This window comes from Chrysemys picta, chromosome 18 (assembly GCF_011386835.1).
Source record: "Chrysemys picta bellii isolate R12L10 chromosome 18, ASM1138683v2, whole genome shotgun sequence".
NCBI lineage: Eukaryota > Metazoa > Chordata > Testudines > Emydidae > Chrysemys > Chrysemys picta.
In genome coordinates, this window is record NC_088808.1 from 19647910 (window position 1) to 19672910 (window position 25001).

The 25001-nt window shown below is 51.3% G+C and overlaps 1 protein-coding gene across 2 annotated transcripts in view; it reads right to left on the reverse strand.

The window, feature by feature from the left end:
* The window catches only part of DIPK1B (divergent protein kinase domain 1B), a 41772-nt gene that overhangs the window by 11288 nt on the left and 5483 nt on the right, over positions 1–25001 (reverse strand). Inside the window, exons 1-2 of one of the 2 annotated variants that reach the window (XM_005299514.5) lie at positions 21659–21677; positions 18531–18665 (exon numbers count right to left, since the gene is read on the reverse strand). In XM_005299514.5, the coding sequence (XP_005299571.1) occupies positions 18531–18665; positions 21659–21661 (138 nt within the window). In that variant the 5' untranslated portion in view covers positions 21662–21677. Of the gene's footprint in view, positions 1–18530; positions 18666–21658; positions 21678–25001 lie in introns of those variants that run through there. The other variant, XM_005299513.4, reaches the window with a different exon arrangement.

The following is a 25001-nucleotide window of genomic DNA, read 5'->3' on the forward strand; positions in this document are numbered from 1 at the left end:
CCCCCTGAGCTCTCGGTGCCTTGGGGATTCAGGCCTGGGAATAAGCCTCTGAAAAAGGAAGCTAAGGGAAAGCAAAGAGCCAGGCGAGCTGCTGTCTCAGCCGGGCAGGGAGGCTGCTCCCAACAGCACGTGGCCTGTGTACCCCAGTCCAACACTTCCCCAGTGGGGCTGGACCAGCTCCCCCAGCCGACGAACGAACCCTCAGCTCAGGAGGGCTTGGTGCCTGCAGCTGCGAGCTCAGCATGGCCAGATGGCGGACTCCTGCACTGCTCCCACCCACGACCTGCCCCAGCAGAATCTGTTAGAGCCGACAACGGAACCCAAGGAAGCAGACAGAGCCTGAAATCCGGGCTGCCAGTGAGAAATAGATGGGGTAAAGCAGGGTCAGCAGAAACCCAGCCCAGCCATTGCCCACTGCCAGCTCAGCGCACGGCAGGGAAAGGTGCCCTTACCAAGGCTGGCAGCCTGCGCTCCAGGGCACAATGATTTGTGTTCCAGTAGTGTCCATCATGCCCCAGGCTCTGCCCAGGAGATTTCACACACACTCCTCTCTGCCCCAAAGATCCTGCTGCCTAAGGAGTCACGTTCTGAGGTTGCGATGTGTCTCTCAACCCATCGGGCCTAGATTTCAAGCACCTCCACTGCTTGGAGTACTCAGCTGCAGGGTTTGGGCCACCTCTATAAATCAATCTAGAGATGGAGAACGTGCATCCCGCTTACAGGATGAGGGACTGTAGCCCAGCTCTGACGAGGATTTGGGGACCTGGGTAGAAGCCAGTTGTCCATGAGCTCCCAGAGGGCTAAGGCAATTCTTGGATGGATAAGAAGGGGAATAGCAAGAGAAGGGAGCTGGGATTACCTCTGTACATGGTATCAGTGACGCCATCATTAGATACTATGTTCGGTTCTGGTGTCCACACTCCAAAAAGAGGTAGAAAAATTGGAAGGGGCTCAGAAAAGAGCTACTAGAATAATCTGAGATCTGGCAAACCTGCCTTACCGTGAGAGGTTTAGGAAGATCAACCTACTTAGTTTTATCAAAGATAAGACGAAGAAGTGACTTGATCACTGTCTATCAGCAACTAAACGGGGAAACAGCTTCTGCTAACAGAAGGCTCTTTAATCTAGCTGGCAAAGGCATAACAAGATCGGATGGCTGGAAGCTGAAGCTAGGTAAATTCAGGACAGACAAAGCACACGTTGGTTTTTTTGTTTGTTTGTTTACAGTGAGGGGAACTGACAATTGGAACAATTTACTAGGGATGTCAGGGATTTGCTGTCACTTGATGTCTCTAAATCCAGATTAGATGTCTTTCCAAAGGAGATGATCTAGTTCATCTAGAAGTTATGGGCTTGAAGCAGGAATTACTGGGTGAAATTCCATGGCCGGTGCTACACAGGAGGTCAGATTAGATGATCGTATTGGTCCCTCCTGGCCCAAAATCGACGAATGGTATGTCCTCCACTGGAATCCCGTGCTTCATTCTGGTCACCCAATCTGGTCACAAAGCTACAGCAGAACTAGCCGGGGGTTCAGAGACAGCAGGTGGAAATGATTAGAGGCTAGGAGAGACGTCCAGGGAGAGCCTGAAAAGATTGTGTTTAGTTTGGCTCGGGGGGAGTGAATAGGAGGGAACATGACAGAGGTATGAAAAATGAATGATCTAGAGAATCTTTGTTGGTCTGTCATGTCTATGTAGACTGCAAGTTTTGGGCAGGGACTGTCTTTCATTATGTGCCTGTTCAGCATCTGGCATAATGGGGCCCCCAAGAGCAGTTGGGGACTTTGGCCACTACTGTCATACAAGCAACGAAATAAATAAATAACGCTTGGGGGGAGACGGGGAAGAATAGATTTTTGAAGCCAACGCGATCATCTCCTCTGACCTCTTGCAGAGCACAGGCCAGAGACCATCATCCAATCATTTCTCACCCTATGTGCTGGGATTACCAGAGTGATGCGTGTTTTGTTGTGAACAGCTGGCTCCAGGTTGAAAGTCTAGGGACTGCAACCCACCCACCTGCACCCATCTCCCCCCCAATGCTCCCCCACCCCCACACACACACACTTTAGTGGGAAACGTATGCCAGACCAGCAGTGAGCTTGGCCGGCCATGCGGGTGGACTCTCAAACGGTGCTGGTGACGCGACAGCAGCAGACCCATGGAGCACCAAGCATTTCATCACCCCGTAGCTATTCCATGTAACAATATGTGCACTTCCGAGGCCAGCCCTAGCTATCCCGGCAGCAATTTCCAGCAATACCGTCGTTATATGTTCCCTCATCAAGCGGGCTCGTTAGGAGCGGGGTTGATTCGGTGACGTCTCACCAAGTAGAATCAATTAATGTGTCAAAACAAGGCAGGCGCGGTCGTGCTGAAATCCGAAGTGAGCACAGCGCGCCTGCAAATGAAAAGGCTCCCTACCAAGGGAGCCGTTATTAGCGATGGAGCTGAGAGGGGAGAGATCTTAGCGCCAATGGGGTGGGATCACAGCTTTCCCGACTGCTGCCACATTGGGGGTGAGCGGAGGAGCTCGGCACGAGTGGCAGTTCTTGGACGCAAGCTGCCGGCAGAGACGAGTGCAAGGTACAGAGAACAGGTGTCAACATGTACCGCAGCAGCAACCTCTCTGACCTCTGAGCGGGCATCACATGCGCTTTCCCCCTGCCAGCTGGTGAGGAAGGGCCCCTGTCTTCTCACGCTGGCACCCTAGAAAATCCTAGCAAAAGGGGAGTACTGGGAACAAACAGGAGAATGTACATGCCAAGAGGAAAAACCCGTTAAAATAATGAATCTGTGGGGCACTTGGTCTGAGGGTGTCAGTCAGCTAAACCTCACAGCAACGGGGGTGGGGGGGACAAGGTGTTTTTAAATCCATTTGCGACAGCAAAGTGAAGTGATGACTCAGTGGATGAGAACCCAGGAGTCCTGACCCTCAGTCAGCTGCTTTAACCACAGGCCAACACTCCCTTCCAAAGCTAGGAACAGCATCCAGGATTCCTGACTCCTGAGTCCAGGTTCTAACTTCTAGACAATGTTCTTTATGTTGGAAAAAAAATGACGAAGGAGGAAGAGGCCATAAGAAAGGAACTGACTGTGAGTTAGGGACACCCGGAGCATGGGGTTGCCTCCCTGACATCCTGGCTAACAGCTGTGGATGGACCTATCCTCTATGAACGTATCTCATTCTTGTTTGAACCCAGTTATATTTTTCACCTTAACCACATCCCCTGGCAATGAGTTCCACAGGTTGATGGTGCGTTGTATGAAGTAGTACTTCCTTGTGTTTGTTTTAAACCTGCGGCCTATTAATTTCATTGGGGGACCCCCGGTTCTTGTGTTATGGGAAGGAGTAAATGACACTTCCTTATTCACTTTCTCCACGCCAGTCATGGTTTTATAAACCTCTATCGTATCTCCCCTCAGTGGTCTCTTTTCTAAACTGAACAGCCCCAGTCTTTTTAATCTCTCCTCATATGGAAGCTGTTCCCTACCCCGATCATTTTTGTTGCCCTTCTCTCTTGCACTTCTTTATAAGGGCCTGTGTATGCATCCAGGTCCCTCTCATGGGCAATGTGTGCTTGGGGGACAGAACAGCGACGACTCCACCTTAACGCATCCTTAATGGCCTAGTGCTTCTGACCTCCTGATCTTCCCTTCCCATTATTACCGCAGGATTAGTGATCAGGCGCCCACTGCCTGACACAATTAACTCAGTAGTTCCTCACTGAGGGCGATCAAGGGCTGCTGTTAAAATCTCATTAAGGGCAGTTGTAGAGACAGCGAAGCTGTCTGCTAATGGCTAGGAATTGCCTTGCCAGAGAAGTGGAGCCGTGCCATAAAGGAGAAAGGGATAAGCCAATCTCCCGGAAGGGTTCCTTGGAACCCAGGTGGGGGAGAAAGGAAATGCAATCCGGAGCTTCTTCGTTAACACCTCAGCCCAGCCATGTCGGCCTAGCCCCAGCAATGCACAAGACCCTCTCACAGAGGGGCCTGCAGGGCACGCCCTTGCCAGAGATCTACTGATCTGTTCAGGATCTCCCCAGAATGGCCACACACGCTGCATCTGTTCCTCTGGCAGGGCAGCTTGTGTACTACGAAGCCTTGGCACCAGGTTGAGCTCCGGCTGGCAGCCTTTCTGGGGCACTTCATTGCTCCTCTCGACTCATCGATTTTAAGGCCAGCAAGGCCCCTTGTGATCCTGCAGCCTGACCCCCTGCCTAACACAGGTCACTCAGCAATTCAGGTCAATCGCGTAACGTTACATTAACACAACCTCTCGGTGTTTCATGGCTTTTGTTTGGGCCTCTGTACCGCTGAGTGCTAGTTCCAGAAGCCACGGCTTTCCCCCACTTCTCTTTATTATGCAGCTCTCACTAAGAGGCCCTGGTTTCCCTCGGCAGGCATGGACTGAAATCATTTTGCTGCCGTTCTGCTACTGCACCGTGATCTCCCCTGACACAGGAATCGCTTTGTCATTGCCTTGACATTGTAACTTCATTTCCATGGCCTGACTTTGACGTTAATTTGCCGCTGTCTGCCTGGCCTAGCCTCCTCTCTGCTGACACCTCATTAAATTGCTTTGCCATCCTCCGGCCAGGACAAACTCAACTCGCTCATCTTGTGACCTCCCCATGTGACAATGCCAAGTCCTAGGCAGTTAACAGGGAGGGGAATTAGGAGTTACGAGGCGTTCTTGGGGTCCAGCTTTCAAACCTGAATATTTTAATGTCTCAGCTCCCCTTTGCCAGGATGCAAAACGCTTGAGAGCAGTTAGCCAGCTGGGGTGCTCAGACCACAGCTGTCTTATTGATTCCTTGTGCTCCCCAGGGGATCTGCCTGTATCCATCTATTGTCTCTTGCCTCATACTTAGATTGTCAGCTCTTTGGAGCAGGGATTGTCTTCTCGTTCTGTGTTTGTACAGCCCCTAGCGCAATGAGGCCTTGGGCTGTGACTGGAGCTCCTATGTGCTACTGCATTACTAACAATGAACACTATTATTCAACCGATGTAACAAGCTAAGGGGCCAGGCTGTGAACTCCTTCCCCTCTCCGGGACAATGCACGGTTGTAGCCACTCACCAGTGGGAGTAAGGGGGTTCACAGTCTGGCCCCTCATTGCTGAAATCCACATTCCAGGCTCGCTGGCTTGGGGAGTTGGACTCAAACTGAAGCATTATAAGATTGCGCCTAGGAAAGCCCAAGAGAGAGGAGCTGAGAGAGGGAGTGATCTCTTTGTAAGGTGCCCAGAGGCCACACTGATGGACGTGGCATTACAATTCTAGATGGGTGGATAGAGGGACTAGACAGGCAGATAAAAACACCAGCGGACAAACGAGGTGAGATTGAAGCACCGCGGTAGCAGGGGGCTGATTCGTGTTACTCGAATAGCCCCGGTGCCGTTCAACCGTGGCCCAAACCCAAAGGGCGAAGCTGACTTCCCATCCTCCATCCTCGTTGGACGAGAGCAGGGGGAGGTTTTGTGGTGCGCTCACGCCCCCTTTAGCACAGGCTCAATTCGCTGCTGAGAGCTGCAAACCTCTTCAACATCCCTGCTCTTGAGATCCGCCTGCCATTGCGATAGCCTCCGGCAACCCTTTCCTCCCACGTCCCACTAGCTGCTCGGTGTCCGCCATGCGTGTCACCCTGCATATAAACCCATCACTCTAATACGCTTCAACGGCACTACAATGCTCCCGGGACCGCGGCTATGGTCTCCCTGCTCTGATCTTGCTGCTCGTGCTATTAATTTACATCTAAGACGTGGCAAATCTCAAGTGAAAGCATTCCCTAGCTTCCGACTGCAGCATGACCCGAACCGGTACACAAGCCTTCGCCCCTGGCTGATCGCCAGAGAAAACGCCAGCGACAGCCTACAACTCGGGTGCTGTAATATTAATGCAGCTGTAATGAGACAGAGGGAGAAGCCAGGAACAAGGGTACAGACGCGTAGGCTTGCTGATGTGTCACAGAGAGATTACTAGAGCTGGCAGCTGGAGACAGGTAGGCAGAGCGCGAGGGGAGATGGAACGATAAATTCAGGGAGCTGAGCTGCTGTTTTCCAGGCACCTGGAGATGCTTTCCCAGAAGGAGCTGCCTCTTCGTGTCTGCATCATGCCTCCCTCTGTTCGAAGCCTATTCTCTAGCGCCTTTTAGCACAGGGTCTGCCATCGGGTTCAGGCACTGACCTGAGACTCCGGAGACCCGGGTTCAGTTCTCGGTACCGCCCCAGATGCCCTGTATGACCTAGGGCAAGCCACTTCATTTTTCTAGGCCGCAGTTCCCCCTCTGTGACATGGGGTAATAATCCTGCATTGTCTGCTTAGACTATAAGCTCTGCGGGGCAGGGACTCTCTCTCACTACATGTCCATGCAGCACCTAGCCCCATGGCTTCTGATCTCCGTTGGGGTCTCTCTATCTAAACAAGTTCTAATAAGGTGGCCCCATAGGCTGAGCGGAACAGCGTAATCCAGAGCCTTGCAGGGTTGTTCTGCCTGGGTGAGAAATCGTTGATCTGAGTCGGGTATATTCTGGTGCAGTCTGTTTATTCACAGAAATAGACACCCGGTCGTGTATCTCTGACCAGTAGTAGGGAGACAGAGCCCACAGGCTTTTGCTGAGATCCCCAGCAGAGCTGGCTGGAGGACGACAATCCCATTCCGTGCCAACTTTCGAGATTTCGATATTGGTTTTTGTTCTGCATTGGAACGAGACCAAAAACCTTCAGAACATTTTCACCAATTGGACTGTGCCAAAACAGATATTTTGGAATCAAAACTCTCAGGTTTTTGATTCGGGTCTCTCTCTCTCTCTCTCTCTGATCAGAGGTGACCAGAGAGCCCTGGACCACAAAAACCATCACTGTGAAAACTCTGTCGAAATCGACAGATCTCCACAAAATGTTTCAGCTTCGTCTAAGCACCATACTGTGATGACATTTAATTTTGTCAAAAATGCTCCAACCAGCTCTCCTCCCAAACCAGACATGCCAGCCCTGGTCTCTCAGCCTCTGTCACCTTCCTGGGTCACTCTACACCTCTGTCTATTGCTCACTGCTCTTCCCCTACACACAAACAGCACTGTAGAGCACCCAGCCCTTGTGTTGGCTATTTGGAAAACCCTCTTGCTCCTCACTGGCTTGCCTTTCCGGGTGCCTTTGAGGCATTCACCGCACCCTTTGTCTGCAGCTGGTTTTACTACAAGAGTCCCAATTGCTCCTCCTCTTGGACACAAAGGAGAAAGGTTAAGTGTACCCATTCACCTTGAGCTCTGTGATTGTCCAGCATCCAAGATCCCATTAGCACCTTTCACCATAACAATAACAATAGCATCCACAAGCACTTTGCAAACATGGATTAATTAACCCTCATAACTCCCCTGGGAGAACAGTTTTACAGATGGGAAACTGAGGCACCGAGCGATGATGTGAGTTACTCACTGGGGGATCTTGGGAGAGTGGCAGAGGTGCTGATGGAACCCAGGAAGCCTGACTCCCAATCTCCTTCTTTAAACACTGGACCCAAGTGACTGGTGCTGGTGCCGGGAGAGCTGGGACTTACTGAAATGAACCCTTTGTGTACACCCAAGTGGGATTTGACTCCAGATCTGGGGTGTGAAGAGAGACAGAGAGTGAGGTGAGCAAGTCCAGGGTGTGTGTGGCGGGCAGGGAGGGGGCGCAGACGGTGGATTCACAGGAGTGTGTCACGGCAAAACCCATGCTGCATACAGGGAAATGCTCAGAAGCCCATTAACTGGCAGCTGTCAGGGAGCACCCTCTGCTTTGTAATCCTCTGCCTCTCAGCAGTTCAGAGAGGGAGGCAGGGATCTCCTTGGAGACCGAGCCAGCCAGCATGAGACTAGGATCAAGGAGGAGGAAGTGGGGTCTGCCATGGCAGGGGAAGCAGGAAAGAAAACGGAGCTGAAGCTGGCACATTGACCCATGTCCCTGCCACCACATCTCAACCCCTGGCAGTGCCCAGGCAGAGCTAAGTGCAGAGGGAGTGAGGGCTCTGCTGTCCTTTCATAAAGCTCTCACTCCATAGACACCCCCCACCCCTACCCCTTACCTTGGTCACCGCCTGTCCAGTCACTAAGCTGTAATCACCAGTCCATAGTCTCCTACAGCAGGATACCAGCCAGTCCCATTGAAGTCAATGGGGCTCACTCATCCCAGCCTCACAGTCTCTGGCTAACCAGTGGGTGTCTCCTTACGTGTCCCCACCAGATACACCCACCTTCTCAGGTGCCCTTGCCAAGTGTGTGCTGGGTTCAGAACCACCCTCGTGCGCCACGGACATTCCACCTCAGCCCCCCTGGCTCTTTCTGCCAGCACCTGGGACACCTGCCTGGGGAGAGGGGCCAACGCACCGATCAAACTGGGCATGTCTGGTCTTGAGAAAAGAAGACGGAGCAAGGACCTGAGAACAGTCTTCAAATATGTTATAAAGAGGAGAGTGATGGATTGTTCCCCACGTCCACTGGAGGTAGGATAGGAAGCAATGGGCTTAATCTTCAGCCAGGGAGATTTAGGTTAGATCAGGAGTTCTCAGACTGGGGATCGGGACCCCTCAGGGGGTCGCGAGGTTATTACATGGCGGGGGGGGGGGGGTCGTGAGCGGTCAGCCTCCACCCCAAACCCCGCTTTGCCTCCAGCATTTATAATGGGGTTAAATATACAAAAAAGTGTTTTTAATTTATAAGAGGGATCGACTCGGAGGCTTGCGACGTGAAAGGCGTCACCCGTGCAATAGTTTGAGAACCACTGGGTTAGATATTAGGGAAAGCTTTGCAACTGTCAGAGCAGTTCAGCTCGGGAACTGGCTTCCGAGGGAGGTTGTGGAATCCCCGTCATCGGAGGTTTTTAGGAACAGGTTGGACAAACCCTTGTCAGGGATGGAGACTTGGCCCTTCCTCAGCGCAGGGGGCTGGACTCGATGACCTCTCCAGTCCCTTCCAGCCCGGCATTTCTATGAGCCTAGGACCTGAATCTGTGTCCCAGACTGGGCCCTGCCTTCATGGTTGGAAGCCATGCCAGTAGCTTTTCCCCACTTTGCCTCCCCCTGTGGCTCCCTCGGCACGGCTGCAAAGGAAACACCAAACATCTCCACAAGCAGGCCAGCGCTCTCTGGACTCCCAGCCCCCTGGCAGCAGGAACTCTGCCCTTGTGAGCTTTGCAGCCAAACCCTGCACACTCCACAGCTAGAGAAGGTTCAAAGAAGCATCCAGGCTCCTAAGTCCTCATCCCTTGTGCTGATCACAGTCCCCAGCCTAGAACTCGCTGCCCCACCTCACTGTGGACTGACTTATAAGCCTCTCTGCTACTGAACTGCCACAGGTCACGTTTCAGCACCTCTCCTCTCCTCTATTTAGTGCTGCAATCGGTTACAGCCTCTTCCGAGCCCATCCAATTGGTTCCAGTCTCTCCAGGTCACTGCACAGTTCTCTGCACCATCATCCAACGATCAGCAGTAAGTGAAGGATTTTCAGGTCATGAAAGTTTTAGAGATTTTTGACTTTTTGTCCCAATTTGGGCCAGGAACATTTTTTTAAAAATCTCAAAAATCCTCACAGGACGTGAAAATCCACAAAAGTTCTAAGAATCATCCGGCCTTCCTCACACCCTGTCTATTTAGGGTCTAAACTCTATGGGGCAGGGACTGTCTCCTCCTGGGCGTTTGCACAGTGCCTGGCACAATGGGCCACAATTTTAGCGGGGGCCACTGGGCGTTACCATAATACAAACCATTAATACATCCTAATAGAGATGTTCGGCTCCGATCACCCATCGCTCCACGCTACCACCCCGCAGATCACCACTTTTTGGGACCGTATCAGGACAGAAAGGCAAACAAGCCCTGGGCTCTCCTTGCTCTTGGTTTCCTGCTAATCTCTACATCCCCAGCCGGCTGGCTGCTGCATGTTTTCCAGTGCCCTCCCTCCTCCTGTCACCCAGCACCTTGCCGTGCAGTTACCCCCTTTGCTGCCCCTAGAGCAACTACTCAATCAGACGGAGGCAGGTCACGCCTCATTTAACAGCCAATAAATCGGGGCCTTAAGTACTGTTCAGTAGAGGCCGCTCCCATCCCCAGCTCCCGATGGTAAATTTTGGCCCCGACACGCTAAAAGCTTTGGATTTCTCTCCCTCTCTCCTGTCCCTGATCCATTAACAAAACATAGTACGTCCTTTCAATAATCGGGGCTGATTAAAAAGCCTGTCTCGGTAAGTGGGGAACGAGAGAGAGAGAGAGAGTGCTCTCTCGAGACTTTCCTTCCATTTTGCGAGGGCCTTACCCATCCCCTGGCTGGGTGAATTCCTGGCCAGGCGTGGCGAGTTGCCATGGAAGGCAGTGGAGGTATGTATCTATGCAGCATGAGCCGGCTGTGCACCCAAGCTGGAGAGCAACATACAGGTATCTGCACCCACCTACTCGCTACCTGCTGTGTGAAGCCTTCAGCGTGAAACCAGCCTCCGTCACCCACTGTGCGGGTGACTCAGTCCCCTTGGTCAAGTCTTCCAGCTCAGTGAGGGGTCAGGGAGGGATTCACCTCTGGGCAGAGGGTGAGCACCAGGCCTGTGCACCAGTTAATAACAGCACAGAAGGAACGGTTCAGATTGTGACCTCAGTAACAACCCTATAAATCAGGAGTAACTCCACTGAAATCATAAGGCCTAGTGGGCAGAGCACAGGATTGGGATTCAGGAGACTTGGGTTCTATTCCTGGCTTTGCCATGGGCCTCTAGGCAAGTCACTTTCCCACCCCGTGCCTCAGTTTCCCCAGGTGTAAAATGGGACTAATGATACATCTCTCCTTTTGTAAAGTGCTTTGAGATTGACTGATGAAAAGTGCTATATAAGGGCTAGATATAATTATTAGTAGGGGATTACCCCATCTAGAACAAAAGCTGTTCCAAACCGATGCTATCATTTTCCCTTGTCTTTTATTAATTAGATCACAACACAGATTTCATTCATCAGAGCTGCTGTCAGAGCCGACTCCAGCAGCATTCGCAGTAAAGCCTCTCCTCCCCACTTCATTCCAATTACAAGAATTAATCACCGCTGAAGGCAGATCTGATGTAAACGTTAGATTGGATAGTCAGTCGGGGGTGACCCCTGGAATAAGTAACAATAGGCCAAAATGCTATCTAGCTCTTGTTCAGGCAAAACTCCCACTGAACATAATGGAAGGCTTGTCTAAGTAAGGACTGAGTATTGGCCCAATATGAATATCTTGCATTTCATTCCAAAGTGATAGGTAAACTATATGGGGAGTCACTTCATCCCCCACTGAAATGCGGCCACTTCTGGGTTGGAGTATGGCAGTTTTTTAACAGCACACAACAGCACTACACTGCAGTCTAGAAAAGATGCTGATGCGGAATCTTATATCCAACTGAAAGAGAGAGGTTTGAAGTTGCCTGGCCTCAAATCTGATCTATTTTCATCTTTTTCTCTCTGTTTGCAAAGTCTGTGTAATTCTTTGTATAGTTTTTTCCCCACAGTAGAAGCTGAAATGTTCTTTTCGTCTGTAAGCGTGATCCACACCTGCAACTATTTACAAGATGCTGCAAAAACAAGCCAGTACACTCTCATGCTTCAGGGTATAGGCTGACTCCTAATTGCTTGAGGTCAGGAAGAAACTGCCCCCATGTGAAACGTCCAGCACTGAAGCATCCTGTCACTGGCCACTTTTCAAGTCATGATACCAGTCTAGGTGGACCAAGGGTTTGCTCTGCTCAGGCAATTCCTATGTTTCCAGGATACTCAGCTCCAGGACTCATGAGCCACCCAAACAACAAACGCACATGTGCAACCTAGGACAATGCACAACCCTGCGATAACAAACTCACATGTGCAACCCAGGACCTGTGAGCAACCCTCCAATAACAAAGGGAACGTGCAGTCTGAAGAAGAAAGAGAGTTAAGGCCCAGGCAGGACTATGAAAGTCACATCTCAGGTTTCCGAGAACCAGCCAGGTGTGGGGCGGGGGCCCAGGTATCAGATGTGGGCGGGCAGCTGTGGGGTGTGCTCCCCAGGCCACTTCCCATGGCTGGTCCAGTGACAGCTGCTTCCACTTTAATACCTGCTTGTCCCTGCCGAGCTGCCCAGTGGAGTGGCGCTGCTCACACACAGCACCGTGCTGTCTGGGCATTGTGCACTAACCTTTCATCCAAGCCATGGAGGAGGGGGATCCCTGTGACCGCAGGGCTGGCAGCACAGAGCCAGCCCTGGCACGGGCCCGGAGGGGCAGGGAGCATACCTGGCACCTTGGTGGGCTCACACAAGGGCCGATTCTCTCCTCATGTTACAAGGGAGAGGTTTGGGGTTCAGGGAGAGGTGACCGAGTCCAAAGGAGCCGAGACGGAGCCGGGTATCCAGCGAGCGACGATTGCCTTGAACAAAGGGCCCCGTGTGAGCACCCAGAGGACCGGGGTCAGTTCACAAGGCATCGAGTTTCCGCAGTCATCAGTTACTATGCACAGGGCTCCCCCGCCGTGCCCCCCCCGCCGCTCCCCCGTGCCCCCCTGCCGCTCCCAGTCCCTCTCTCTCCTCTGAGTTCTACACAGGAGCTACCACATGCTTCCCCAGTCCTAGCTGCAGGGTCAGGATTAACAGCAGGAGATTAAGACAGGCTCAAATGGGTCAGCTGGAGTAGGCTTCAGACGCCTACCTCCTCCAAAGGAAACTCAGGCTCCAAAGGGACCTCAGGCCTGGAAATGCACGGGTTTCCCCAGCCCCCCGTGGGAGAGCAGTAGAGGGACGGGCCTGGACACACAAACATACACCGCTTATCACTGCGGTACCTGAACCCCTACCACCTTTCTTTCTCATCATCCCAAGGCTCCCCTCAACCCAACAAGTGGTACAGGGCCAGACCCCCACATCGGGTGAACTGATCTGACTTCAGAGCTTTGCGGACGATGTAGTGCCTTATAGTTCCAGCCCCGTTCCAGGTCCACGCTCTGCTCAGAGAAGCTCTGGTGATTGTTACATTTCCCGGCCCCAGCCCCATGGGCAGTTCTGAAGCTCTGGGGCAGAGATTCCTCCAGATTTGCCCCAGCTCTGGAATGCTCATGGCACCTCTGCAGGTGGAAGTGACTCCTGCCTCCTCCTCACCTGTGGGCCCGTGCGGCTCATCTCCCTGTGGGTGACAGGACCAGGCCGAGGCCTTCCTGGTCTGCAGTGGAAAAGACCCTTCATGGCTTTAAAATAAGAATTAAAAAGGAGATGAACATGCCGCTATTTCATTCTAATCTTGACAGCAGAATTTACATCCTTAACGAATAACTTGTTAGGAGCTATTTAGAACCCCAAAGGGAGATGACAGAGAGTTAACGATAAAATTGATGGACAGCGTTGCATCGTTTATTCAATATTGTCTTTCTCGTAGCTCCCCCCATCCGCCATCCCTTTGGGTTTTAACAGCTTCCCAGAGCTGGCTGGTTCAATTAGACAGCTCAGCCTGCACGCCAGATGAAGCATTTTTCAATTGCACTAACATCCTCCCTCCCCCACCGCTGCTTTCTTCCTTCCTATTATCGGATTAGAACATAACAATGTTACCACGGCCATTTGCAGGAGTCGTTTAGGGCTGGTTAGTGGGGTTGGGGGGAGAGTTAATCTGTCTCAATGAAACCCACAGCTCCAGCCAGGAAATACATTTCAGGGAATTTAAATGGAGTGAACACACACACACACACAAACAAACCCTCACACGTGCACAAGGCCGCACAGACACAACCACGCTCACGCCAACAGGCATACGCACTCAAACGTGCATGCGCAGATGTTCACAAGCAGGCACGTACACACACAAGCACGTGCACGCCTATATATACAAGCATCCATGCCTGTTGACACACACTAGCTCTTTTTATTATTGTGCAAAATACCATTAATCCTAGAGCAAAGAGATCTGTCCTGCAGGGTCTGAGCCGGAGAGATACTGAGAGCATTGCATCGGGGGGAGTTCTGGGTGCTCAGCGGCTCTCAGGATCAGGCCCAGAAGGATTTTCTTTGCCAGACTAGGATTTGTATAACAGGAAGACACTGGACTCCATCCTATGACCCTGAGCGACGGCTACCTGTCCATCTCCGTGTGCATTTTGCATTGGCACAGGACATCCCTGCATTTTGGGGGCATGACCCCCCACACACACACACACACCTCAAAAAATCCCTCTCCCACCCATTTGCCTTTCTAGCCGTCTTGTCAGTTTGGGAGGTTTGCACAGCAGGACAAACTTCTCCCAACACAACAACAGGCTGCAATGGGACCCCCAGGATGTTTCTGTACGACGTCACCATAGCTTCATGCTGCAATCCAGCCCTCAAAGCATGTGGATGTTGTGTCAACACATGGCACAGGAATCTCAAGGTGGGGTCGCTTGCTCGGCCCCTCCACAAATAGCCATTCAGACAGCTGTGATCATTGCTCGTGGGATGTGTATTCACCCCAAACCAAATCAGCATCAGGCTGGAAAATTCAGCTCACCAGGCATGCTGGTATAATACACTGGCTCAAGGCATTCAGCTATGGCTCTCCCTCTAGTCTCTGCCCCCATCCTTCTCCCACTCCCAGATGAAAGACTTAGGACAGAATTTTCCAAAGTGACTAGTGATCCTGGCTAGAGCAGGCCCAACCTGAGACACTTGGAAGCGGTCTGATTTGAGGGTGTTACAGTTCAACTCTTCTGAATGTTAGGCCCCTTTGAGGCATCTGAAGTTGATGACTGAGGCACCCAAAGTCACTAGTTGCTTTTGCAAATCTTGGCCTTATTCCTGCAGCTCAACAGTAGATGCTTGTGCATTGGGTACCCAGATCCCACCCTGCAGCCGATGGTACTGTCTAGACGTGTTAGCACAGCTCTACACGCTGGCTGTCCCATCTGCCCAGCTGGGTCTCTCATATCTGGCCATCGGCTCACATCCTCTAGTGTCATAGAATCATAGAATCATAGAATCTCAGGGTTGGAAGGGACCTCAGGAGGTCATCTAGTCCAACCCCCTGCTCAAAGCAGGACCAATTCCCAACTAAATCATTCCAGCCAGGGCTTTGTCAAGCCGGGCCTTAAAAACCTCCAAGGAAGGAGACTCCACCACCTCCCTGGGTAACGCATTCCAGTGCTCCACCACCCTCCTAGTGAAATAGTGTTTCCCCAATATCCAACCTGGACCTCCCCCACTGCAACTTGAGACCATTGATCCTTGTTCTGTCATCTGCCACCGCTGAGAACAGCCGAGCTCCATCCTCTTTGGAACCCCCCTTCAGGTAGTTGAAGGCTGCTATCAAATACCCCCTCATTCTTCTCTTCTGGAGACTAAACAATCCCAGTTCCCGCAGCCTCTCCTCATAATTCATGTGCTCCAGACCCCTAATCATTTTTGTTGCCCTCCGCTGGACTCTTTCCAATTTTTCCACATCCTTCTTGTAGGGTGGGGCCCAAAACTGGACACAGTATTCTAGATGTCGAATAAAGGGGAACGATCATGTTCCTCGATCTGCTGGCAATGCCCCTACTTATACAGCCCAAAATGCCGTTAGCCTTCTTGGCAACAAGAGCACACTGTCAGAGGACCCTTCTCCAGCAAGAGAGCGGACAGTGTCCTAGCACACACAGGAGGGAAAATGTTGTAGAGTGGGAGGAAGCTGCTACCTTCCCCAGGATCAACAGCACCTCCACACCCTGGATGATGCTTCAGTGGGTGGATCTCCGGGAAATAGATGGGTTGGAGATCAGGAGGCTGTCTTGGCAAGTGGCCACATTGGCAGGGCTGGGTTTTAGGGAGGGGGCTTTGGAGGAGGGAGGCAGGGCAGAGAGCGACCGTGGAGTGATGCCACTTCACAAGGCGGCAACATTTGCACCTTCCTTTCACTCCTTGAGGCCGTCGCCTTCTCCCGTGTTGTGCCTGCTCTTCCCCACATGCCGGGGGGACAGGGTGCTGCTGCGGTTGCTGATACCATTGCTGAGTGCAGGGGTAAGGGGCTGTTTTTGTCTCATTCCTGCTAGATGAAGTCAGGGGCCTGGTCTCAAGCCCCGAAGACCAGCTTTGTGCAGGGTCAGGGCCTTGTCCTGGCAACAGTACTGTGAGAAGGGTAGACATGGACTCATTTTTTAAAGGAGATGTGAACTGAAGGGGCCCTGCCCCCGTTCTGGGACTCCAGGGGCGCCCACTAAAGCCGACTCGGGGGCCGGTGTTATTTCCATTGCGGAAGGCTGGGTGAGAGCAGAGGTGAGCGGAGACGAAGCAGAACCCAACAAGTGTTAATGGGGTTAGGAAGGCAGTAAGAAGTGAGCCAGAGAAGCAGAAAATTCTCCGGCATCTACGCCTCATTACCCCGCTGAAAACTCTTGTGTATGTTAACTGTGGCATACAGGATCTTTGATTCCCCACTAATTACAGCTATCGGGTGAATACTAAGTGGGCTTCTTTGCAGGTCGGAGGTTTCTGGCACTGGGAGGTCACAGACGGGAAGCACTGGGCGAGTGTCTGGGACAACCAAAGGGGGGTTCACTCTAATTAGACGTCTATTCATAAAGCCCAAGGAGCCTCGTAAGAAGCACCGTGATGGTCCGAGGCAGCTTTCCAGCCATCACCCTGTGCAATCATGTAGCGGCGCTTTGCGGGGCTGCTTGCTCAGCACATCTGCTGGGGAGGGGAAGAGCTGCCCAGGATGCCTTCAGGGCACTGGGCATATTGGCGCAAGGTGAGAAGGAGTGAGCAGGGGCGAGTGCACTGCAGAGCAAGGACCCTACCACATCGGTTCATGTGCTTAGTTATTTGTGTTACCAGCAATCCCCCAATCAGAGCTCCATAAACACAGAGTTTGAGACAGTCCCCAAAAAGAGATTCTCCCCATGGTACCGAGGGGGAACTGGCACCAAGGCGAGGTGACTGGCCCAAGGTCTCACAGAAGGAGTCTGGAGCAAAGCTGTGATTTGAAGCCAGATGTCCTGCCTGGGGTCCCTTCCAGTCGTACGCATCTGTGACTCTGTCTTGAGTCCCGGCACGGGGCCTTCCTTGCAAGGACATCTTTCCTCTCCAGGCTACTCCAGCCGAGTACCAGGAGTGGGGCCTGAGAGGGGAGAGTCTGGCTACATGTCTGCTTAGAATGATGAGCCTGGCAGCCAAGCACAGGTCAGCTCCTCAGACGCACCCATTCCTGGCCCTACTTTACCCTGCCCCTATGGGCATGCAAGGGGTTGAGACGCCACACGGCCCCGTGTGAGACTGAACTCATTCTGACAACCCCCGCTGCACACAAGGCCCTTGCCACACATTCACGCCATGCATTCATCAGGAAACGTTTTCCACATTGTTCGCCTTGCGCCAGCTCTGCCCACACAGACGCGTTCCAGTCTCAGATCCCCCAGCAGCCGGCTCATTCAGTAGGAGGTACTCAGATATTAGGGGGATAAAGGCCGTAGAGCTCCCTAGATATGTTCCCAAGCACAGTAGATCATCTCCCCACAAAGGGAAGGAACCAGGTCCATGCCAAAAAGCCCGCCAGCATCATTTGGCTACAGTCGTCTGCTCTCTTCCATCGGGGAGAAAACAAAAACCTCCCCCGACTCCTGGCCCCTTATAAGAACTCAAACCAAACCTCATCTCAGTCCTGCAATGCTAAGATAAGAGATGAGGCCAAGCCACAAAGCTGGGGCTGGAGTTGTGTCCACACTTCTCCAAAGCTTGGGGATGGTCGGGAATTTTCTGAGGAACCTTTTTTTTTTTTTGCTGGAAAATGCCAATTTGTCAGAACCAAAACCTGTCACGGAAGCAGCTTGGGTTTGATGTTAATGTTTCTCAGACCTGGGGACAAGTCTCTGCTCTGCCTGGGACTCTTTCTCTCTGGTTTTCCATACAAATAATCTCCGACACAGAATGACAACAAATGACTAAATCTCGAAACGTTTCGTGAAAAGGAATTCTTGTTTTCTGGCCAGCCCTAGTGTTGTTCTGTCCCTAGGGGGCAGGATCAACCCATTGTGGGAACTGAGACCAGAGCAAAGAATGGGAAGGGAGGCCAACATCCCTGAATTTGGTGGGCTTCTTGTCCTGGGACTTGGTTCTGTCCATTATAGAAGCACACACCAGCTATGAAATGTTCATGAGGCTCTGAGCCTCTCCACAGTATGTGAGTGCCTGGATCTTTAGCTGGGCTGTTTCTTCACTTCTGAAATGTGAAAACATCATGGAACAGGTTGTTTCCCCTCCATTGCCTGGAAGCCGAAGCACCAGAAATCTCTCAGGAAAGCGTCTCCCCTATGAGATTCTCAGCCCTCTCCTCTCTATGGCCCCTTTCATCCTCAAGAACTCTCAAAAGGTGTTAAAAGTGACATCCAAACAATCACAGTGATCGCTTCCCTCGGTGAAATGTAGCCAGGACTTCCGAGTCCAGTCCCCTGCTCTGATGACACTACCTCCCAACGTCCCAAGTCCCCTGGTCCCCTTCCCGAGGGCTCTGAAAAACACACAGATCTGAGGCAAAGCAGCAGGAGCAAGTGAAAGTCGCCCGCACTCACGATTATCATCTGGCAGACGTGACCTCTGCACAGTTCGGAATAGGATGAGTAATGCATGTACACCACCCAGCTGCCCACGAAGATGCCCAGCCAGGCAAGGAAAAGATATTTCACTTTGATGCCAGGGAGACGACTCTGGAAAAAACAACAGGAAAATGCCAACATTACATACAAGGAATATAAAAGTTAACGCTTGAAAAGGGCTAGGCAGGGGGTATACTGTGACTTATTACACTCCAAGTGGTGATTTCACCGTTACGTTGTCCGTCCTCCTAACCCCGGCTGTTGTATTCACCTGTTGCCTTGCTGAGCTTTGAGTGTGAACTCTCTGGGGCAGGGACAGTCCTGTGTCATTTTTGTTATTTGCATTGTAGTAGTGTATGTTTGTACAGCTCCTAGCACAGTGGGGGCAGTGATCCCGGATCAGGGCCTTCTTTGGGCACTACTACAATGCAAATAACAAAAAGGAGGCAAGTACAGAGAAGAGGATTTGGGCCCCATGGGAGGAGCATTGCTCTCCTTCCTCTAAGGATCAGGTAAAATAAGCAGATGGCCATGGGTGAGTCTCTGCAGGGAGCAGCAGTATTAAGGTTTTGGCGGCGGTCCCCATAGGGGACATATCGTACAATGAGGATCCTCCATAGGCCAATTGGTTCAGACCGTGGCCGGTGGAACTTGGCCATTGAAGTCAGTGGAGCACTGCCGATTAACACCAATTTTCCCCAGCTGGGGATCTGGCCCCAGTGGCCTCTGGGCATGGAGGGAAGGAGCAGGAGGAAAGTGCAGGAGTCACTCCCCTTCCCTGCTCCTGCAGCCGTCTTGAATTTAAAGCACGCTGAGTGGAGCAGTTAGGTGCATTTATAACTGGGCTGTTTTTCACTCCCAGAATTACTGGCAGGTACAAAGCAAATCACATCAGAGTCACCCACAGCAAGTTCTGCTCCTGCACCGTCCTTCCTAGGGGAAGAAGCAATTACCCTCCTCTCAGTCCCATTGTGTATGTCTACACTGCACTGTAGACCCAGGCTCAGGTTTGAGACCAACCCCGCCCTTCTGTCCACACACAAATCAGTCTGACTCGAGTCAGCTACTCAGGACCCAGGTCCTAGGACCCACCTGGCATGGGGGATCTGAGCCCGAGTCCCACTGAGACTTGAGTCCAAGCCCTGTCATTTTGCAGTGCGGATGCAGCTCAAGCCGCAGATCCAAGTCAGAGGGTCTGCGTAGGGCAGCATGGACCCATTAGCCCAGGTGAGAGACCACGGGTCCAGCAATTGTAAACCCAGGTTTACAATGCAGTGCGGATGCTCAGGCCTGGGCTTGGAAACACTGAGTCCACTAGCCCGGGTCCCACAGACCCAGGCTTAAATGCAGTGTAGACACACCCGTGCTGCCCTGCTGCACAAAAGCCCAGCTGGAGGGAGTGTCAAAAGCCTCAGGCTGAGATCAGAGGAGTCTAGCTGGTTTCTGCCCAACCCTGATCATTTTTTTCACGGATTATAGCCCCAATTAAGCTGAAATGGGGCTTTTGTCAGCCCCTAAGGAGGGGAATTGCCGTCGAAAAAGCTTATTACATGTGGAGGCGAGAGGAGAAGGTCACCGAACAGGCTGTAGACATGCATTGACTATCAGGGGAAATATCCTAATGGTAGACACATGTGAGCTGTGTGTGTGGCCATGGGCATATGTATTCACATGTGTATCTGGGAACATACCCATTGGGGGAGTGAGTGTGTGTGTGTGTGTGAGAGAGAGTGTGCGTGTGTAAGGGAGTGACTGCGACCCAGATCCTCACGGGCAGCTATATATCTTGGAGGACCTGGGCCGGGGAGATCCGAGTGCTGTGTCTGCGTGTGTTCGGGAGGCACACTCACGTGATTACATTTCCACACGGAACAGTCTGAGCACCAGCAGGAACTTCAGACTTCTGTTCTCGGTAACCCTTTTTCTAACCTTTATTTGGATTTCTCTACACACCCCAATCTCTCACGTAACTATGGCTGTGAGTAGGTCATTTGCAAATTAAAGAAAAGGAAGATTATGCTGGGAGGATCCGAGACGTTGGCCAGACTCTTCAGGACGATGGAGATGGGTAACCACATGTCCTGAAACCCGGGAGGCGAAACCACATGCCAGCTGACTCCTAGGTTTGGGGTGATGTCGCTGTGCCCCAAGGTGATGCAGCTGTGTCACTGCGATGCAAGAAACATCAGCCCTTCCCAAAGCAAATATTTTCTGTTCTGTGAGAAATGAGGGGCAGGGGTCTACTCCAGGTCTACAGAGCCCTTTCCCCGCCTTCAAGTCCCTAACACCATGCCGGTGTTTTGGTTCAGTGCCAGCTGAGGGGGGGGGAAATCACCCCTGTGATCATGTGCAGCCCCTGGGGCTCTCTTTGAGCTCCATCTCCCCTGCACAGAGCCGCTCCAGCGCTGCCTTGCTTGTGAGAGCTCACAGTGCAAGCGCCTATCTCCCGGCACACGCTGGGCTCGGTCGCTGTACACCGGTGTAGCTCAATGCATTGGGTTGGTTTGCAGCACTGGAGGCGCTGACCCTCTTATGAAACTGTTCCAAGGGCTTGTTTAAAAAACTACATTTCCTAGCTACAATATAATCCCAGGGCAGGGATTCCAGTCATCCATAAACTCTCTAACACTGCCACTGTCCCCTTGGCAAGGGGCCCTGGGATAAAATGGTTCTATGCTGCCATATACAGCCGGAGGCATCGCCTGATGCTCCTTCAGGACACCTCGTGTACATGGAACAAAAACCCCAAGCACTGTCAGGATCTGTCCTCTGGTGTCCGTGCCTTGGCGTGGTGGGACAGCTTGCATGCTCTAATGATCCCCAGAGTCTGTGTCGGCGGGGGCTTTTTGCTCCGGGCAGGTTCAACCAGGCTGGATTGGTCTGTGGAGGAGAGGCCGGACAAAACAGACACCCTGGTCCTCCAGGTTGGGGGTTAGGCACAGGGCTACCAACCCTGTCCCGTAAAAAATAAAATATGTTACGGAAACAGCAGCGGAGAAATCGACTGTTATTGTGTGTGATGGCCCGCAGGAGTCAACAACCCGTAGGACTGGCAGCGGTGAAAGCCAAGAGGAAGCCACTGGCATGAAGACTGAAGTGCTCACCATCAAGACAAAAACTAAACATGGCGTTTGGAACACATGGACATCTCAGCAGAGATGAGACGCTTCAGCTTACACATCCTCGGTGTCAGCGAGAGCAGATGGACGGGATCAGGAAGATTAACAACAGCCTCGGGCCATGTGCTTCGGACGGACACGGATTCCATCACCAGAGTAGCAATAAGATGGACACCTGAAGGCAAGTGAAAACGAGGACGCCCGAAAACAACATGGTGAGGAGCTTTGGAAGCCGAGCTGAAAAACCTGGGGCACAGCTGGGGAACCACTGAAGACTTGCCAGAAACAGACAGGGATGGAGGAGCTTCGTCGCTGCCCTAAACACCAGAGACATAATGGGAACGGGATGATGATGATGACTGTCAGGTTCTTACCTCTGGGTTTTCATTCTGGAGAGTTCACAGGAACAATGAATAATGAATGGTCTGTCAAAGGCATCAACAATATTCCATGCAAACGATGCCGAGGTTCAGAGGCTGATTTGTTCCTGGCATTAAGATGGTAATTTCTCCCTCTCTGCCCCGGGGCCAGCAAGTGCAACGCCGCTGTCTGATATCATTTGGCTGCCCTGCCTGACTTTTGTAATGGGATCCAGGAGTCCTGGTGGATCCCCCGTGCCTCTTAAACAGTTAAGTAGATGTAGCAGCCAACTGCTTCATTTCATCTGCATGTGATGAGGAGGTTGCAACCTTTCCTGGGGAGGAACCTTGCCCCAGTAAGCCAGTCCTTGGTTGGCTCTAGACTGGATTCCTGCATTGCACTCTTCCTGAGGCTGCATCTGGAGATCACTTTGAAACTTCAACTAGTGCAGAATAGCAGCTGCAAACTTAGGACCTGAGCCAATGACCATGGGAGTCTTCCCATTGGCTTCAGTGGACTTTGGATAAGTCCCTTATTGGCAGAGCTCTTCACAGGAGACTTTGTTTCTAGATGCAATTTCTGGCACTAGTTTTGACCTATAAAGCACTTTATGGTTGGGATCATGGCTACCACAGAAACGCCCTCTCGCCTCATGTTCTGTCTCAACAGCTGTGATCAGTCAAATCACTCAAACAGAGAGTTCCCATTTTTAGGACCAGATCCAAAGGCCATTGACGTTAATAGGCATCTTTCTATTGATTTCAGTGGGCTTTGAATCAGACACCCACGGGCTAGAAGTAGGGTATCTTCACTTAGAGGTCACCAGCTGTGGACTCACACCCCATACTGGTCTGAGAGGCCAAGTTTATTGACCTTCAATGTGTGTTTCAATGCCCCCCATTTCTGCTGGCTTTTCCTGGAGGGGATGAGCTGGAGGGGCCAGCACGGTTTTAGGAAGTGGTGCAGAAATGTCAGTGAGAACTTCCACTGACACTGGGGGTCACTTTGTTAATTGTTCAGTTTATTATTTCATTAGCGCGTTTCCAGCTGAGCCTTAGAGAGTTCGGCAAACATGTTTTATCAACCAATCAATGTCGCTCTCATTGGTTTATCCGTGCCCACTCAGGGATGTTGTATTTGGGTCTCCAGCAAAGATTATAAACACACTGATCCAGGTAATCAGAGAGTCACATCGGGTTGAATCTGACCCACAGTTTCCAGTGAAATAACTAACCAAAATTGGCAACTGTTTGCATTCATGTAAGGCCAGATCTGAATGGACCCAATGGATTTACACCACTCCACACCGGCTGAGGATTTGACCCATTACGTTTGCCAAAGCCACTTCTGAATGCTAAATATTGGGGCTGTAGCACCTCCTTGATCTAGCTGCACGAACGCATCTGGTTTTCTGACCTGCTGTCGGAAATCAAGGGCACCAAACTCCCGTTCTTGCATTTCCGCTCGACGGGCTTGAGTTATTTCAGTTCAATCTGAATCACTGTTTCTGAACTAATTTGCAGATAAGTGTGAAAGCGTCTAGGTTTGAGCAGACATCTTGACACAGTGTGTGCTAATTGCAAATACTGTACCAAGGTGTGAATCAGCCCACAAAGCCCTAGGTTAGCAAGCCTTATTTCACCATCAAAAACATTCACCACAAATTAATGTCTGTAAAAAGGGGGACTCTAATTACCACGAGCAGTTGTCAAATATAAGAGATTTGTGGCTCTTCCTATTTGACTAAGTTGCACTTAAGATCTAAAAACAGCTGTACTCAATAAAGGGACACACATATAATCAGCAACTGGGGCTTTCTCCTGGCAGTTTAATACTGCCCCCAAGGTGGCTTCTATTGGATCTAGAGGGGGGCCTGATATGGGTCTGTCAAGTGAGACTGGGTGTTTAGTATAGAAATCAGATCAGTAAGCAAGGTACTCCTATTCTTTTCTATTCCAGTTCTTGGTATCTGAATGTAATGATGCCCTGCTTGGGTCACCTACAGCACTGAATCCAGGACATCTCACGCTACAAGCGTGACCTGGGTCCGCAAGCTTGAAATCAGTAACAGACTCATATTCCTTTTACATGATTCAGCCACTAGAGGTGGACAAAAACACACTGGGCCAATGCATTTCATGAGCAGGAGGCTTCAATAGGAATTTTGCTCAATTAAGGGCAGCACACTTAGGCCCAAACATTTGTAAAGCCACATGGTATCGGAGTCCTTTGGAACACCTGAACATTTATATTGTCCCAGTTAGTCTGGTTATTTGTCTGACTGTAGGTGTCAGTGTACTGATTTCAAACTGGCCCAGGAAAACTGATGGAGGAATCTTCATGAGTCAGTGTCTTTGGATTATCTCTGATGGTCACAAAGCTTCACCGGGTGCCTTCACATTGATAGCTTAGAAGGAACAAAGTGGCTCTATTGCATTGGCCCAAGCAGCAAGGCCAGAAACTCCTGTGTGGCCAAGAAGAGAGAGCTGGTTCAGCAGGTAGAAGCTAGCTCCAGCAGTATGGACAACCCCAGGTGTTCACAAATCATGAGTCAGCCGCCACCCCACCACAAAAAAATCATGAGATTTTAAAAAATAATATTTGCCTTCTGGGGTTTAAGCCTTGATTCTGATGTATTCACATGATTCCAGCAGCTGGGGCTTTAAGAAAAAAAACACCAAATATCCTGAGACTCGCAATAAAATTGCCAGAGTTTGCCACACCACTACAAGCTCAACATTCCCACTGAGGTGCTTGGGAGCCTCACCCAAGAACTACAGGACAGGTCCCTAAAATGTTAGGGTTCTTTATTTTACACCTGGTCTCCATCTGTGGAGCAAGCCAGCCAATTATTCCAGAAGACAACACTAGTGGCTTTTCCCCCCTTGATGAATTTGATCCAAATACCAATTGCCTTTGGCCCAATTGGCCATTTTATTCTTTTTAAATAACCCACCTCCTTGGGTGA